This window comes from Ranitomeya variabilis, chromosome 4 (assembly GCF_051348905.1).
Source record: "Ranitomeya variabilis isolate aRanVar5 chromosome 4, aRanVar5.hap1, whole genome shotgun sequence".
Lineage (NCBI taxonomy): Eukaryota > Metazoa > Chordata > Amphibia > Anura > Dendrobatidae > Ranitomeya > Ranitomeya variabilis.
This window is the reverse complement of record NC_135235.1, coordinates 564366743-564384359: the sequence shown is the minus strand read 5'-3', so window position 1 is coordinate 564384359 and position 17617 is coordinate 564366743. Positions and strand designations below refer to the sequence as shown.

At 42.4% G+C, this 17617-nt stretch overlaps 1 protein-coding gene across 1 annotated transcript in view; it reads left to right on the top strand.

Annotated features, from left to right (window-relative positions):
- The window catches only part of LOC143768116 (piezo-type mechanosensitive ion channel component 2-like), a 164249-nt gene that overhangs the window by 129788 nt on the left and 16844 nt on the right, over positions 1 to 17617 (top strand). The window contains exons 38-47 of the mRNA XM_077256803.1: positions 378 to 608; positions 1827 to 2085; positions 2735 to 2923; positions 3120 to 3321; positions 6124 to 6253; positions 6379 to 6526; positions 7160 to 7374; positions 12954 to 13112; positions 14581 to 14728; positions 15213 to 15401. Of these exons, the coding sequence (XP_077112918.1) occupies positions 378 to 608; positions 1827 to 2085; positions 2735 to 2923; positions 3120 to 3321; positions 6124 to 6253; positions 6379 to 6526; positions 7160 to 7374; positions 12954 to 13112; positions 14581 to 14728; positions 15213 to 15401 (1870 nt within the window). The remainder of the gene's footprint in view (positions 1 to 377; positions 609 to 1826; positions 2086 to 2734; positions 2924 to 3119; positions 3322 to 6123; positions 6254 to 6378; positions 6527 to 7159; positions 7375 to 12953; positions 13113 to 14580; positions 14729 to 15212; positions 15402 to 17617) is intronic.

The window sequence follows — 17617 nt, the reverse complement described above, 5'->3', positions numbered from 1 at the left end:
TGTCGGATCTCCCCTGGTCTCATATTAATGACCTGTCATACAGATAGGCCATCAATATGTCAGTCCTGGACAACCTCTTTAATGCAGGTATATTAGTTACTTGTATTAGAACATCTAAAGATATTTTTGTGAAAATGGAGAACCCCCTTTACTCAATGTATAAAGCTGTGTATCAGAACAGCAGCACCATAAGGATATATTCCACTGCACATAATAGTGGACCTGTGGAGATTAACAAAAGTAAATGGCGTCCCATGATTTGGGTTCCCTAACAAAGGGATTACATTTAGCAGAATGTTAGTGGTGGAAAATATAGAGATTTTTTACTTTCTTGTTATGTGCGTTTTTCCTTTAATGTTTACCTCCCTTTCTCACAGCCTACATGAGGAGGGTAAATTGGGGCTGGGTCAGGAAGATGAGGAATATGAAGGGGATGCAGAAATGACAGAAACAAGAACAGATATCCCACCGTCATATAGTACAGTTATTTTAAAGGGAGAGCAGCCTTCCACTGAGGCGGAGGAAACAACCCAAGGACTGGATGATGACTGCAGGCCGCTGGCGGAGGTCCCACAGCTATTAACTGCAAGTGAACTACTGCTGAACAGGTAAAAGGGCATAGCAAGACAAGTGATTCAATTAGTATAATTGTCTGAGATTAGGATGTGTATTTGTAAGGCAGCTTCATTAGGTTAGTAAGTGGCTCAGTGGTTAGCACTGCAGCCTTGTAGATCTATGGCCCTGGGTTCAAATCCCACCAAGGACAACATCTGCAAGGAGTGTGTATGTTCTCCCAGTGTTTGCGTGGGTTTCCTCCCCGTACTCTGGCTTCCTCCCACACTCCAAAAGACATACTGACAGGGAATCTAGATTGTGAGCCCCAATGGGTAAAGTGATGATGTATATAAAGCACTGAGGAATATGATGGCAATATGACACAAACAAAGCATAATAATAATAAGTATTTGCTAATGTAATGAAGTATGAATATTTACAGAGGTCTTCTAGGACTTACAAACTGATGACCTATCCTTATCATCAATATCAGATCAGTGGGCCTTACCCGCTCTGAGCAGTCACAATTGTACACAGTGTACAGAGCCAGAACAGCTCCATACTCTGCATAGTGGCAGTTCCCAGGTTCTGCAGCTCAGCTCTTATTTACTTCAGCAGGACCAGAGAACGGCCAACACACTGTATAGATCATGCCACCTGAGGACCTACTATCAGTTGATGTGTGTGGGTGTCAGATAATGGACACCTACCCATCTGATATTGATGACCTTACCTAAGTCCATCAATAACTCAGTCCTGGACAACCCATTTAGGCAAGGCATTGAAACTCCCACACAGGCAGTCCCTCCTATATTCCCCTTTCATTGGCAAGGCATGGCCGGGGCACAGGACAGAGAAGGGTGAGCAGTATCAGTGACTGACATCGCTCACCTCCGTGCCTGTGCATTGGCCGTCACTGTGCTGAATGTCTGCAGCCGGCGGAAGATGATGGGTGGCTGCAGACATTTAGCCATGGCACTTTCTTTTTTCCCAAGTGCGCCCTCCTTGGGAAGGCAGGAGTTACCGCCCTAGGCTGGTGCCTAACCTGCCTACCCCTTGTCCCGGCCCTGGTTAGTACTTTTATATTTTTGGCAAGTATAATGTGTCCTTTATCTTTCTATTTAGTGGTGATTAACTACTTTGGTAAATTATATATATAATTTCTATTATAAATATATTTATATAATATACAGATATATAATACTTTATGTACCAGCGAATGTTCCACTTTGATCCCGATATCATGTATTCTTCTCTCTTTTGATCCCCAGGATGTATTGTGATGAAGAGCTGGAGGAGTCGGACAAGTTTTTTCAGACTCTCCCGCGCCCCCTGCGCCTCGTCTTTGCCCTGTATAATACCATTGTATCAAAGTCTGAAATGCTTTGCTATTTTGTCATCATTCTTAATCACATGATGTCGGCATCTATCCTGTCCTTGATTCTGCCGATTCTCATTTTCCTATGGGCCATGTTGTCTGTGCCTAGACCAACTAAACGCTTTTGGATGACGGCCATTATTTATACTGAGGTATGAACTTCAGCAAATTACTATTCTGTATTCTAGATGTGGCGAGGCTTTGATTCAGGAAATATATGTCACTGTGTAGCCTTAGACTAATGCTAGACATACATGTGAGATAGCAGTTGGATACAGACAGCCACCATATATGAAAAGTTATGTCTCTGGGCTGAGAAGAAAAGCTGAAGTCCTCTGAGAAGAGAGGAGGGAAGCTCTGGTGGTCTGGATAGTCTTTGTTGGAGCTCAGTTGCGATTAACTTGTGGTGACCCAGGGGTGGATGGGCATGGCGCATGGTGAACCTTGGTGTAATCTGCCTACCTGGTGGGTCACCCAGAGCACCTTATACATAATCCAAGAGGTTGCTGCAGCTCAATAGTCATATACACACGAGTGTCTAAGTCTGCCCTAAGTGGCCTTGGGTAATGTCAGTGAAGGTTTTTGGGCAACTTGTGAAACCCAACGTGGAGAACAGCAAAGGGAGGTGGCCATAGGACAAGGGAGCAGAGCTGGAGTTGAGACAAGTGAGTAACACTATGATAGATGCCATTCATCAATTTTGGGAGTATTACAGTTTAAGTTCTCTTGCTTTCAATGTTTTGCTTTATTTCATTATTTTGTGACTATAGCTTATTTTTTTTTTACTAAATATCTTCCTAGATTACAGTTGTCATAAAGTATTCTTTCCAGTTTGGCTTTTTTCCATGGACATCGACAGTGTATCGGAGTATGAATGCAGACAAACCGTTCCGTCTCCCCAACATAATTGGCATTGAAAAGAAAGATGGCTATGTACACTTTGACCTGATACAGCTTCTTGCCCTGTTTTTGCATCGGTCTATCCTTAAAGTAAGCTTTGAGTAGTAACATATACCATCAGTTCTATTGTAATACAGCTGGATGCAAAAATTAGGTTTTTTATTATCTGGTGCAGAGCTGTAAAAGACAAATTGACCTGTCTGCTAATGATCGTATACAATCATCAGAGGTATAAATGTGGCAGCTCTGTATGTATTATTGTAGTAATGATAACTCTTTCACATAGTGTCATGGTCTGTGGGACAATAAGGAGGTCTGTCTACCAGAGTCTAAAAAGAAGAAGAAGACTAAGAGGCAAAAGAAACGAGGAAGTAAAGAAGAAGATGATACCGACAGCGGTCTGGTTCCCTGGCATTTATTTAAACATCAAAATGCTTCAAAGAACGTCTTTAGAAAGAGAAGAGCATCTCAAAAACCAGTGGTTGAAGGTACATTGGTGTTTTATTCAAAGAAAATTCTCGTGCATATATGCAGGGCTGCCACCAGGAATTTCAGGGCCTCATACTGGCAACATTTCCGGGCCCCCTTGAGGCTCCTCCCAGGCTCCACCCCAGCTCTGCCTCCACTCCTCAAACCGTCCACAGCCCCATCGCTCACTCTTGAAAAAAACTCTACTTCTGTACCACGTCCTCACCAATCACACATTAACAGTTCCCAGACAACACCAGATCACATTCATAGCCAGCAGTTTTTGTTTTGGCCAAAAGATTTTTTTTAAGCCACCACCACGACTAGGTAGACCCTTTTTCCTGGGCACTACTCTGCTCTAACCTATTAAACATTTTTAAAAATATCCTGTACCCTTTTTTGTCATATTTTTATTCATGTTTCTTTAAGGGAATGTGTCATATACATTTTTTAAAATGAACAATAATACCACATACAAGGGACAAATACCGTCACACCATGACCAGACCACATATTACTACCACATAGTGGCCAAATAATACCACATACAAGGGACAAATACCGCCACACCATGATCAGACCACATATTACCACCACATAGTGACCAAATGATTCCACATACAAAGAACAAATACGCCACACCATGACCAGACCACATAGTGAATTAATAATACCCCATACAAGGGACAAATATTGTGACACAATGACTAGACCACATATTAACTCCACATAGTGACAGAATCATACCATATACAAGGGAAAAATACCGCCACACCATGGCCGGACCACCTATTACTACCGCATAGTGACCAATAATACCACATACAGTACAAGGTACAAATACTGTTACATCATGACTAGACCACATATTACCACCACATAGTGACAGAATACTACAATACTGATCATCAATAATAAAACTCCCACAATACTAATATTACCATAAATTACATTATACACAGTAGCTTTGTACATAGTACACAGTATATAGGGTCAGTGTACAGGTAATACAGTGATCACCGGTGACATTATACACAGGAGCTCTGTATACAGTGTCAGTGTACAGATAATACAGTGAACACCAGTGACATTATACACAGGAGCTCTGTATATAGTGTTAGTGTACAGGTAATACAGTGATCACCAGTGACATTATACTCAGGAGCTCTGTATATAGTGTCAGTGTACAGGTAATGCAGTGATCACCAGTGACATTATACACAGGATCTCTGTATTTAGTGTCAGTGTACAGGTAATACAGGGATAACAGGTGATGTTATACACAGAAGCTCTGTATATAGTGTACAGGTAATACAGTGATCACCAATGAGATTATACACAGGGGCTCTGTATATAGTGTCATTATACAGGTAATACAAGGATCACTGGTGACATTCTACCCAGGAACTCTGTATATAGCGTCAGTGTACAGATAATACAGTGATCACCAGTGACATTATACACAGGAGCTCTGTATATAGTGTCAGTGTACAGGTAATACAGTGATCACCGGTGACATTACACCCAAGAGTTCTGAATATATTATACAGTGTATATTGTCAGTGTACAGGTAACACACTGACTCACCAGCGACGTCTCTAGTTGAAGTCCTTCCTTTTCATCCAGCACAGACCGCTATCACTTCTTCTAGCCAGGAGTCATCTCTGCAGAAAATAACACAATTATATAGAGCACATTCCTCAATTTTTCCCCATCGTCTACTCTACGCCAGATGAGGGAAAAAAGCGACAGTGTCGCACTGCACAGTAACAGGACCTCTCGTCCCCCACACTGAAAACAGTATCCTCAAAAATAAAATACATCACATCAGTAATAATATCCATTAATTAGCCCCTAAAGTAATAATGTCACACATCCTGTTCTCATATGTACTCCATTCTGGACCTCACATTTCTCATTCCTGGCCTCGTGCGTTCTCCCATTCTACCCCATGCATTCTCCATACTGCCCTCAGGTGTCTTTCCATACTGCCCCATGACTCTCCATACTGCCCCCCGTGTCTTTCAATACTGCCCCCATGTCTCTCCATACTGTCCTCCTTTTTCTCCATTCTGCCCCATGTCTCTCCATACTGCCCTCTATGTATCTCCATACTGCCCTCATTTCTCTCCATTCTGCCCCATGTCTCTCCTTACTTCCCCCCTGTCTCTCCATTCTGCCCCATGTCTCTCCATACTGCCCTCATGTCTCTCCATTCTGCCCCATGACTCTCCACACTGCCCCATGTCTATCCATTCTGCCATCATGTGTCTCCATTATGCCCCCTTGTCTCTCCATACTGCCCTCATGACTCTCCATACTGCCCTCATGTCTCTACACACTACCCCCATGTCTCTTCAAACTGCCCCCATGTCTCTACATACTGCCCCTATAGTGAGACTTTACCAAAAAAAAGTTTTTCCTTACCTGGCCGAAGTCCAGCGGTGTCCTCTCCCAGCTTCATCTGGGGTGCGGAAGCGCTGGCGTATGGCAGTGACGTCATACACCGCTGATGTGCGCGTGACGCCAGCTGCCAGCCTCTGATTGGCTGGCAGCTGTTAACGATTGCCGTTTGTGAAGTCTTCCCGTATGGCCATATAGATTTTAACAGAATGTGTGTCCGAGGATGCACGTTCAGTTACTGAACCAGCAGAATCCTACTGCTGGGGCCCGGTCAGCAGAAAAGAGAAGGCCCAGTCCAGGCCTCCTCTGCTCACAGGGCCCCATACGCCAGTAAGAGCAGTAATGCCCTGATGGCGGTCCTGTATGTATGTGTAATCTATTCCATCCTCTGTTTGGCTACATCTCCGTTAACCTCTCAGGTACTCCTCAGAAGAAAGACGCTAAGAGGAGGTGGAACTGTTTCAGACGTAACCCAAAAAAGAAACGTCAGACAATGAAGGAAAGGCTAAAGCAGCAGTGGATAAAACTGAAGAAACTGGCGGTGAAAATGTAACATTTTATAATTGCATATATAGGGAAAAACAAGCAAAGTAATCAGTCCTTCCAAGATCTGATTTTTAGGGTTTGACTTCAGTTTTGTAATTAGATAATATGAACCATTCATCTTTTTACAGAGCCCTGCAGATCTACTTGCCCATCAGACAGTTCTTCTATGACATTATACACCCAGAATATAGTCCAGTGTGTGACGTCTATGCAATTATGTTCCTGGTCGATGTAATTAATTTTATCATTGTCATCTTCGGGTACTGGGCATTTGGGGTAAGTATTGTTTAGGAAAATGAGTTATTTTCTCTCAAGATCGTGTTTGTCCAAAAATATATTATATATGTATAGATGTATATATTATCAGAGATATATACATCTTTCTCTAGTTATGAAAAAATGATTCTCCTGCTCCTGCATTGATTTTTTTTATTTAACCCAAAAATTCAGCTATAATCCATCTTCCTCAAGATGAGATGGATTGTCAGCTCACGTAGGGATTGGATTATAGCTGCCTAATAAGGAGAGGGGAAGAAGAGGTGGAGGAATAAGTAGATAGAGTGGGAACGACATGGCCATGATGCTGCTGTTTTGCAGTATTTATCTCATCCCAGTGCTGAAATTACATCTACACTGCTCAGTACTGCTTCTGAACAAGTGATACATAGAAACTTGGAAAGCGGATATTCTTCATGTATCTGTGTTCTGTGTATAGGAGGCATCATAGTAGCTAGTCCCCACCTGCTAGCACAGAGACAACTGAAAATTAGAGAAAGCCTGGTGAACAATTCACAGATATACAGTCATATATAGTCATGTATGTACATATATCTGCTTATTCTCAAGTCACCTGAAACATCAGGTACGCTTTAAGTGCTGAAATTGAAAGCCTGAATTTTTTATCCACAGAAACATTCTGCTGCAGCAGATATCACAGAATCTCTATCTGAGGATCAAGTTCCAGAGGCTTTTCTGGTTATGCTTCTACTACAGTTTGGCACCATGATAGTTGACAGAGCCATCTACTTGCGAAAGACAATGTTTGGAAAATGTGTCTTCCAGGTTGTCCTGGTTTTTGGAATCCACTTCTGGATGTTTTTTATCCTTCCTGGAGTCACAGAAAGGTAGAGTTTTGTACAAATTTTTTTTTACAAAACTCCTTAACCGATTTAAGAGTGAGATTTTTCAGCTCTGTCATTCATCCCATTTTATCTATTTTTATGTCTTTAATATGTTAAAGGGATTTTCCTATACATAAGGAGATAACGTACTTATCTTTTGGTGTCTGACCACTGGGACTACCAACAATTCAAGCAATGGGGATCTGCAGACCCTCTTGTTAGTGGAGAATAAGCCAAGTTTGTGTACCTCCTGTCTCATTAAAAAAAACTTGTATTTTCAGTATAAGATCAGTTATACAGGTTGGACAGCAGTGTGAGCAGCCTCGTCTTACCTCAACACCTCTGGTATCTCCAGTATTACTTCAGATAGACAGAGTGAACAGCAGTGAGAGCAGCCTCTTCTTTCATCAGTACCCCTGGTATCTCCAGTATTAGATCAGATTGACAGGGTGGACAGCAGTGTGAGCAGCCTCTTCTTTCATCAGCACCCCTGGTATCTCCAGTATTAGATCAGAAATACAGGGTCGACTCAAGTGTGAGCAGCATCTTCTTACCTCAGCACCTCTGGTATCTCTACTGTAAGATCAGATAGACAGAGTAGATAGCAGTGTGAGCAATCTGTTCTTACCTCTGGACCCCTGGTGTCTCCAGTATTAGATCGGGTAGACAGCAGTGTGAGCAGCCTCTTCTTACCTCAGCACTCCTGGTATCTCCAGTATTAGATCAGATAGACAGGGTGGATAGCAGTGTGAGCAGCCTCTTCTTACCCCAGCATCCCTGGTATCTCCAGTATTAGATCAGATAGACAGGGTGTACACAGTGTGAGCGGCCTCTTCTTACCTCAGCACCCCAGGAATATCCAGTGTTGGATCAGATAGAGTGTACAGCAGTGTGAGCAGCCTCTTCTTATCTCAGCACTCCTGGTATCTCCAGTATTAGATCAGATAGACAGGGTGTACACAGTGTGAGCAGCCTCTTCTTACCTCAGCATGTCTGGTATCTCCAGTATTAGATCAGATAGACAGGGCGGACAGCAGTGTGAGCAGCCTCTTCTTACCTCAGCACCTCTGGTATCTCCAGTATTAGTTCAGATAGACAGGGTGGACAGCAGTGTGAGCAGCCTCTTCTTACCTCAGCACCTCTGGTATCTCCAGTATTAGTTCAGATAGACAGGGTGTACACAGTGTGAGCAGTCTTTTCTTACCTCAGCACCTCTGGTATCTCCAGTATTAGATCAGATAGAGAGGGTGTACACAGTGTGAGCAGCCTCGTCTTACCCCAGCATCCCTGGTATCTCCAGTATTAGATCAGATAGGGTGTACACAGTGTGAGCAGCCTCGTCTTACCCCAGCATCCCTGGTATCTCCAGTATTAGATCAGATAGACAGGGTGTACACAGTGTGAGCAGCCTCTTCTTACCTCAGCACCCCATGAATCTCCAGTGTTGGATCAGATAGAGTGTACAGCAGTGTGAGAAGCCTCTTCTTACCTCAGCACTGCTATCTTCAGTGTTAGATCACCTATCCACTAGGGCACGTCTTCCAACTTCCAAGCTTCCTACTGCACATGCTCACAGACACCTGTCCTGGTAACATTTTAAGATAGGAATCCGTGAGTGTAACAAGACGGCATCCATTCAAATGTAGTAATTACCTCCACAGACATAATGAAAGTTATTTCCTGATTAAAGGTATTTTCTTTTTTTCTTTATTTTTTTCCAACCTTGGCGAACTCCTTTAAACTGATGCAATCATATTACTCATTAAAATACATATATATTGACTAGCAAAAGTATCCACTCCCTTGGCTTTTTATCTATTTTGTTACATTAAAACCTATGTTTAAATATTTTTGTAATCCGATTTGTGTGTGTTGCATCAGCACTAAATAGTCTAGATTGGTGAAGTGAAGTGAGAAAAATGAGGTATAAATTACATTTATGGGATCAATTAACTAAAAATTGGCATGTGCATATGTATTCACCCTTTTTTGCGTTGAATCCCCTCAAAATTTGGCACAAGCAATTACCTTCATAAGTCACATTCTTAGTGAAAGGAAGTCCACCCGTATGCAGTCTACGTGTCACATGGTCTGTCAGCATTTATACACCTTTTCTGAAAGGCCATAGAGGCTGCAACACCATTAAGCAAGAGGCACCACTAACCAAACAACACCATGAAGACCAAAGAGATCTCCAAACAAGTCAGGCACAAAGGTGTTAAGAAGTAAAAGTCACGGTTGGGTTCTAAAAAAATGTCCCAATGCTTGATAACCCCCCGAAGCATCATCAAATTCATTATCATCAAAAGGAAAGAACATGGTAGCACAACAAACTTGCCATGGGAGGGCCACCTACCAAACCTCTCAGCCCAGGCAAGGAGGGCATTAATCAGAGAGGCAGTACAGAGACCCAAGATAACCCTGAAGGAGATGCAGTTCCCAAAGCAGAGACTGGAGTATCTGTCCATACGACTGCAATAAGCCGTACATTCCATAGTGGGGCCTTTATGGAAGAGTGGGAAGAAAAAGGCCTTTACTTACACACAAAAATTGAAAGGCTCGTTTTGAGTTTGCAAAAAAGAGATGTGAGAGACTCCCCAAATGTATAGAGCAGGGTGCTGTGATCAGATGAACAAGAAGAGTAAGAAAACCACCAAGGAGAATGCACACCAGTACTGAATGATGTATAAAAAGGTAAACTTTTATTTGACAAACCGCATAAAAACAATTAAAAACAATAATTGTTTTTATGCGGTTTGTCAAATAAAAGTTTACCTTTTTATACATCATTCAGTAGTGGTGTGCATTACCCATGGTGGTTTTCTTACTCTTCTTGTTCTAGACTTTATTACCACTAGTTTGCACCCCTGATATATTATACATTGGTAGTGCGCCAGTTTTCTTCTCTTACATTCTGTGATCAGATGAGACCAAAATTGAACTTTTTGGCCGCCAAGGTAAACGTCATGTCTGGTGCCAAACCAACACAGCTCATTACTAGAGATGAGCGAACCCTTTAAGGTTTGATTCAACTTGGATCGGCGAACTTCCGGATGTTCGGCGATCTAATCTGAACCCAATTGAATTCAATGGGAGGCAAAACCAAATGCTTACACAACAGCTTGAGGGGGTAACAGGCAACGCACAACAAGGAATCGAGAATAATGGTGTACACTAATCCGAATGTGCAAGGTTCGTGCCGAATTTGAGATTGACAAACATTTGCTCATCTTTACTCATCACCCCAAGAACCCCATCCCCACAGTGAAACATGGTGGTGGCAGCATCATACTGTGAGGATGTTTTTCTGCAGCAGGGGCAGGGAAAATGGTCCAGCCAAGGGGAAGATGGATGGTGCGAAACACAGGGGTATTCTTGAGCAAAACCTGTTACAGTCTGTCAGTCATTTGAGACTGAGATGGAGGTTCACCTTCCAACAAGACAATGACCCAAAGCATACTGCTAAAGAAACTCTCAAGTTATTAAAGGGAAAACGTGTAAATGTTTTGGAGAGGCCTAGTCAAAGCCCATACCTCAATCCAATTGAGAATCTGTGGTCAGACTTAAAGATTGCTGTTCACCAGATGAAACCATCTAACTTGAAGGAGCAAGAGCAGTATTACCTTGAGGAATGGGCAAAAATCCCAGTGGCAAGATGTGGAAAGCTCATAGAGATTTATCCAAACCAACTTGCAGCTGTAATTGCCACAAAAGGAGACTCTACAAAGTACTGACTTTACGGGGGTAAATACTTATGCACACTGAAGTTTTCAGTTGTTTTGTCCTATTTGTTGTTTGCATCACAATAAAAAGAAAATGCCAAGGGAGGTGAATACCTTCGAAAGCACAGTATATTTACATATGTGCAGTCTATTTACAAAAAATGCCACATATACAGTATGCGCTAGTTTCATCTGTTTTGCAGATCCAAAACACCCATTTAAGTTTTTCAGGAAAGGTGTAAAATATATATGCATCCAACTATTGAATTAGTATGTTGTCAGTATTGGCCGTTTTATGTAGTTCAATTTCTCTCCAAACAGTAATAATTCAGACATACTGAGCAGTATTATTCATAATGAGTCCATATTGAATTAGGGATGTGTTTGAATCCCACAAATAGGAACTTTCTCGTTTGTCTCATTAGCGGACACAGAACTATTGGATAGTCTACTGCCACCTAGAGGCTGACACTATTATTGCAATTTAAATAAAACTGCCTCCTCCCCAGCAGATTATACCTCGCCTGCTATAGTCAGGCTTCCTCAGTTTTTTCAGTGTCTGTTGGAGGCAAGGTTTGTCTCAGACCTATCTTAGGTTAGTCATCACTTCTATCACTATGTTTTCAGAGCTAGTGGCTTTTTCCTGCTGTTCTCCTTATCTTATTCTGCATCAGGATAAGGTAGTGTTGAGGCAAGTTCCATCCTTCCTCTCCAAAGTGATTTTGAATTTTCACCTTAATGAGACATTGTTTTACCATCTTATTCTCCAGCACCATCTCATCCTATTGAGAAGAATTTGCACAAGTTGGACGTTGTCAGGGCCAGTAGGTACTATTTATCAGGCACTGCCTCATTTAGGCGATCCGATTCCTTGTTTATCATACCAGATGGCCCTCGTAAGAGTCAGGCAACTTCCAAGGGGACAATTGCCCACTGGATCAAAATGGCTATTATTCAAGCCTACTGTTTAAAGCCAAGGCCAGAGTGGCCCGGTTCAGGATTAGGGCGCACTCTACGTGGGCAGTGGGAGCTCCCATGGGCGATATGTAATCAAGCATTGGCTTTACAGCTCTGTAACCCAGCCACTGGGCATCAGTGCATACCTTTTCTAAGTTTTACAGCGTCCACACTTTTGCCTCGGCAGATGTGAGTCTTGGTAGGAAGATACTGTAGGCGGCAGCAGCCCAGACATCTGCTTGAGTTAAGGCAGAAAGATTGGGTGGTAACAGTAGGATATTTAATTATCTTCCCACCTTAGGAACTACTTTAGCACGCCCCATGGTTCTGTGCCCCAATGAGAAAAGTAGATTTTTGGGTACTCACCATAAAATCTGTTTCTCGTAGTCTTCATTGGGGGACACTGCACCCTCCCTTGGCTGCCCAGTTGGGTGTGCAGTTATGTTTCATTCTTGCCTTAATTCTTTTTGCATTCCTTTGTTTTGTTTTTTCCTCCTACTGCTTTCTCACACATTGAGGAAGCCTGACTCCAGAAGGCGAGGTATAGACTGCTGGGGAGGACCCAATTTAATTTAAATTGCAATAATAGTGTCAGTCTCCAGGTGGCAGCAGACTATCCCATGGTTCTGTGTCCCCAATGAAGACTAAGAGAAATAGATTTTACGGTGAGTACCAAAAATCTACTTTTCCTGAGCGTATCTTTCAGTCACATTGATGCATCTTCCTTGATATAAAACAAACAAGTAGAGTCCTACACAATGAGAAAGCCAATATATGACCTAATTTAATCACACAACATGAATTTGCAACGTTTTCTTTTCGCCATGACCTACAGTAGGTATCATGTGAATTCTTTCTATATGATTTCCACATCCTCATTCTTCTATTTTATCTGTTTTGCAGGAGATTTAATACAAATAGCGTGGCGCAGTTGTGGTACTTTGTGAAATGTGTGTATTTTGGTCTGTCAGCTTACCAGATCAAGTGTGGCTACCCTAACAGAGTCTTGGGAAACTTTTTAACGAAGAGTTACAACTGCATCAACCTCTTCCTATTCCAGGGGTGAGAAACTGAAGCTTATGAAAAGTTTTACCACTGCAAACAGTTATACAGGTTAAAGGGGTTTTCTGTTTCAGAAAACCCATTCCCAGACACAGTTTGTTTAAAAACAAACCCTGCTTTACTCATCCTCCCCAGGTTCAGCACAGAGTCTCTGCTGCTGCTCGTGGTGTCTTTTAAGGTGCTCACATAATTTTGACAGCACTGCAGCCAATCACTGAGTTCAGCACCACTAAGTGGTCAGTTTTGCCTGCGCTGGTTATCAAAAATAGAAGAGACACCACGTCTTTTTTAATTATTTATAGCACAGGTGGCAGCTGATGACTACTCCCTTCAGCAGTGACTGCTCTCGCTGTTATCAGTGACAGCAGGCGTAGGCTGATGGGAGTAGTACTCTCTCATCAGCTGACACCTGTGATTGGAGGTAACCGGCGGTAATGATCTTACTGCTGATCAGAGCCCCTGTTTGCTGCCCTGTCATGCAGATGACAGCGTGGCAAACAATGGATGTTCAGGCCCCCCATTCATTTGAATGGGGTCTGGGTTCGGGCACTGTTCTGATACCCAAGCCAAACTTTTTTTTTAGATGTTTGGCCAAACACACTGGGCCCAAACATTTACGGGTTCGCCCATTACTACCCATGACGTCAGATCCCAAAATGCATACAGACCCCTTAGTTGTATAGTTGCCAGGGTGCCTCCAAGAAGGAGCTCACTCCCTATATCCAGTCCCCTTGAAGCCTCAGTATGTAGAATCCTGCACTGCTCTCTGGTAGTAAGCCATTGCTGGCATTACTACCCCACTTGTGACGGTCTCACACTTTCTCGCTCCGGTCCGACATCTTCAGAGCAGCTTTCTGGCAACTTGCACTCTACATAGCACTCACATACGTCCCCTGCTGCCTCCATCTACACCACTCTCGCTCCCCTTTCTGTGCAATGTAGTATGGTGCAATCCATTATCGGTTCTTCTTTCTCCAGCTATTTGCTGTGCCGCTTCTGTCCAGAATGGTGACTGAGAATACTCTGCATCCCCTTTTGGGAATATGTACCGCACAATAATAAACACTGGTATAGCCCATACGGTGAAGAAAATGGCTGCATTACTTGGTCTTTTTATGTATAAGTTGTTATGATTAGTGATGAGCGAATATACTCGTTACTCGAGATTTCTCGAGCATGCTCGGGGGTCCTCCGAGTATTTTTTAGTGCTCGGAGAATTAGTTTTTATTGCCGCAGCTGAATGATTTACATCTGATAGCCAGCATAAGTACGTGTGGGGATTCCCTAGCAACCAGGCAACCCCCACATGTACTTGCTGGCTAACAGATGTAAATCATTCAGCTGCGGCAAGAAAAACTAAATCTCCGAGCGCTAAAAACAGACCCCTGAGCATGCTCGAGAAATCTCGAGTAACGAGTATATTCGCTCATCACTAGTTATGATGCATCTGTTTACTCTTCTTCCATAGTTTCCGCATGGTACCCTTTCTGACTGAGATGAGGGCTGTCATGGATTGGATATGGACAGATACCACACTTAGTTTATCGAGTTGGATATGTGTGGAGGACATCTATGCTAATATTTTCATTATGAAGTGCTGGCGGGAGTCAGAGAAGGTAAAAAATCTGTGTGCCTAGACTCCACTCCTATCATTTCTGGTGGGTATTTTGGACTAAATACCATATATGCCGAAAGTTGTCATTTTTTTCCTTGCATTTCTCTTGTATAACTTTATCGGAAAGCTTAGTGTAGTGTATTTATAATACAAAGATATTTTACATGAACACATATCATGAGTGGCCCATGATCCTGTCTGGGTACATCACTTCACAAATCTTAGGACATGTTGCTTGTGCTCCGGACAATTCAGATTATTTTGATGGGGTCTGTCAACTGGAATCCACATCAAAGGGGAATGTGCCTTGAGGCCGCCATAAATCTTCAATAGCTGTCTGCCAAAACATTCCCGACCTTCTCATACACGTGTACGCTCAGTTCAGCCAAGCGTGCATGTGTGTTCAATGGGAAGAGGGGAAAAAGCTGCTGGTGCCTTCTGTATTTGCAGACTTTAAATTTGACAGATTTTCCATTATTTTGTAGAAATACCCAGAACCTCCAGGACAGAAGAAGAAAAAAATTGTGAAATATGGAATGGGTGGCGTGATTATTTTTGCCTTGATCTGCATTGTCTGGTTTCCATTGCTCTTTATGTCATTGGTAAAGTCTGTGGCGGGAGTCACCAACCAGCCCCTGGATGTTTCTATTCAGATCAGCATCAGTGGCTACGAGGTAGATGAGCATGGCTATCATTACTTATATCTTATGATAGATCCCAAATCTTACAAACCTATTTATTGACTTTCCTGTTATAGGGATATTCCATTACAGATCCTCCATTCTGCATGTTCTGATGCCTCCTTCTTCTCAGCTGCCAATGATTTCTTTCTGTTTTTTCCAATGATGGGTGAAAAAAAACTTATGCACATATTCGGTGCACTCTGCGCCAAAAATAAAATCGGAATTCATGTTTTAGACCATATCTGCACCTTGCCTGACAAGAGTGCGTGTCTTCATTTAAAGGGGCATTCATTTAAATTTTGCTGTAAATTTCTAGCGGTAGACTAGACAATCTAAAGCTGAACCAAGTTTATCCTCCAGTATCAATCACTTTGATAAATTTGGCGTATTTCAAGACTTGTCTAGTCTGTTTTCATTGATAAGAATTAGTTTAATTTTGGGGCATAGTTATGAATACTATTACAAAAAACTAAGATGGGAATTTGTTAATGGCTACAATCAAGAAAGCTGCAGTGAAAGAGTAGCAAATTCTGGTGCACACCATTTTGCTACTTTTCATCACTCTTGCCAACTTTTTGTAACGTGGGTAAATCTTAGTGGGAGTGGTGTAGCCTTCTTAGCCTGACTCATTTGCTAAAATTGGCATATATTATAGAGCAAATCATGGGCTGGCATGGATTTGACTTTCTGGCACACAAACAGTTGACGGTGAGGCTAATTTATTGCGATGGGCTTCTTATTCTGGCCAGTTAGATATTAAAGGAACCTTTCTGGAACAAAAACGCTGTTTACCTGCAGATATAGGGTTAATTTAATGGTGAATAGCATTTTAACCATATTTGTCACTGTGACTGGATCAGCGGCTAGAGAGGGAAAATTAATTTATATCCTCCCTGCAGCCGCTCATTTCCAGTCATTCAGGTGGTGCATGGAACTGTAAGGCTATGTGCACACAGTGCATTTTTGCAGCATTTTTGCTGTCAAAAGATGCAGAAACCTTGCAGAAATTGCTGCAGGCAAATACTCAAAGTGCGCACATACCCTAAAAGTCACTGCTTACAATACAGTAAGCGTGGCTGTAATCACTCCGCCTGTACCTTGACTGACATCCTGCTCTGCACACACTCTGTGGACCAGGCTGTCAATCGATGTGCTGGGGACGTATTAGCGAGCGGTGATTATAATAGCTTCCTGGTTACAGAAAGCGAGTGGCTACAGGGATGATATAACTTTATTTTCTCCCTGTAGCCCCTGTGCCAGTAAACCGGCCAGACACGATTTAAACGCTATTTACTTGCAGATCATCATTAAATCTACAGGTAAAGTGTTTTTATAGATGGAAGGTTGCTTTTAAGACATTAGTTTTAATACTGTAAGTACCCCCTAAGTTGAGTTAGGTCTTTAAGGTGTTTCAAAAGGGATGCCGCTTAGCAATGAGCTGATCAATATCTGTACTCCTCCTGGCAGTCTACTCTTACTGTCGGGAGGAACGAGCATCCAAAGCGAATAGAAAGCCATTTAATATATGGTCGCTCTGAGCCAAGTATGATGGGAGCCATTCTATGTGTAAAGCAGGAGTCCCATGTAGTTAGAGCAGAACTGATAAGTTTCTGTGGAGGGCATTAGCACTGAATTGGGACAGTCTTGTTCTTTTTTGTAAAGATAAAAAGAAAACCTGACAGTTGAAATTATAATATTTAATATGGAGGCCTGAACTATCCTAGTCCAATGCTGCTACACAATAGCCGGTTTATTCATGCCTGCGATATATCCCAGTCAATTTAATGAGGGTATATGCACACGTTACGGATTCCATTGCAGATCTTTCTTTGCGGATTCTGCAGAATCCACAGGTAAAATGACCTGCGTTTTACCTGCGGGTTTTCTGCGGACTTTGTGCAGATTTTGTGTGGATTTCGCCTGCGTTTTTACACCTGTGGATTCCTATTATGGAATAGGTATAAAACGCTGCGGAATCCGCACAAAGAATTGACATGCTGCGGAAAATAAACTGCTGCGTTTCTGCACGGAATTTTCTGCAGCATGTGCACATTGGATTTGATTTCCATAGGTTTACATGGTACTGTACAAAGCATGGAAAACTGCTGCGGATCCGCACGGCCAAATCCGCTGCAGATCCGCAGCCAAATCTGCAACGTGTGCACATACCCTTAATATTGGTAATGTTCTCCTGGTTTAATTGCATG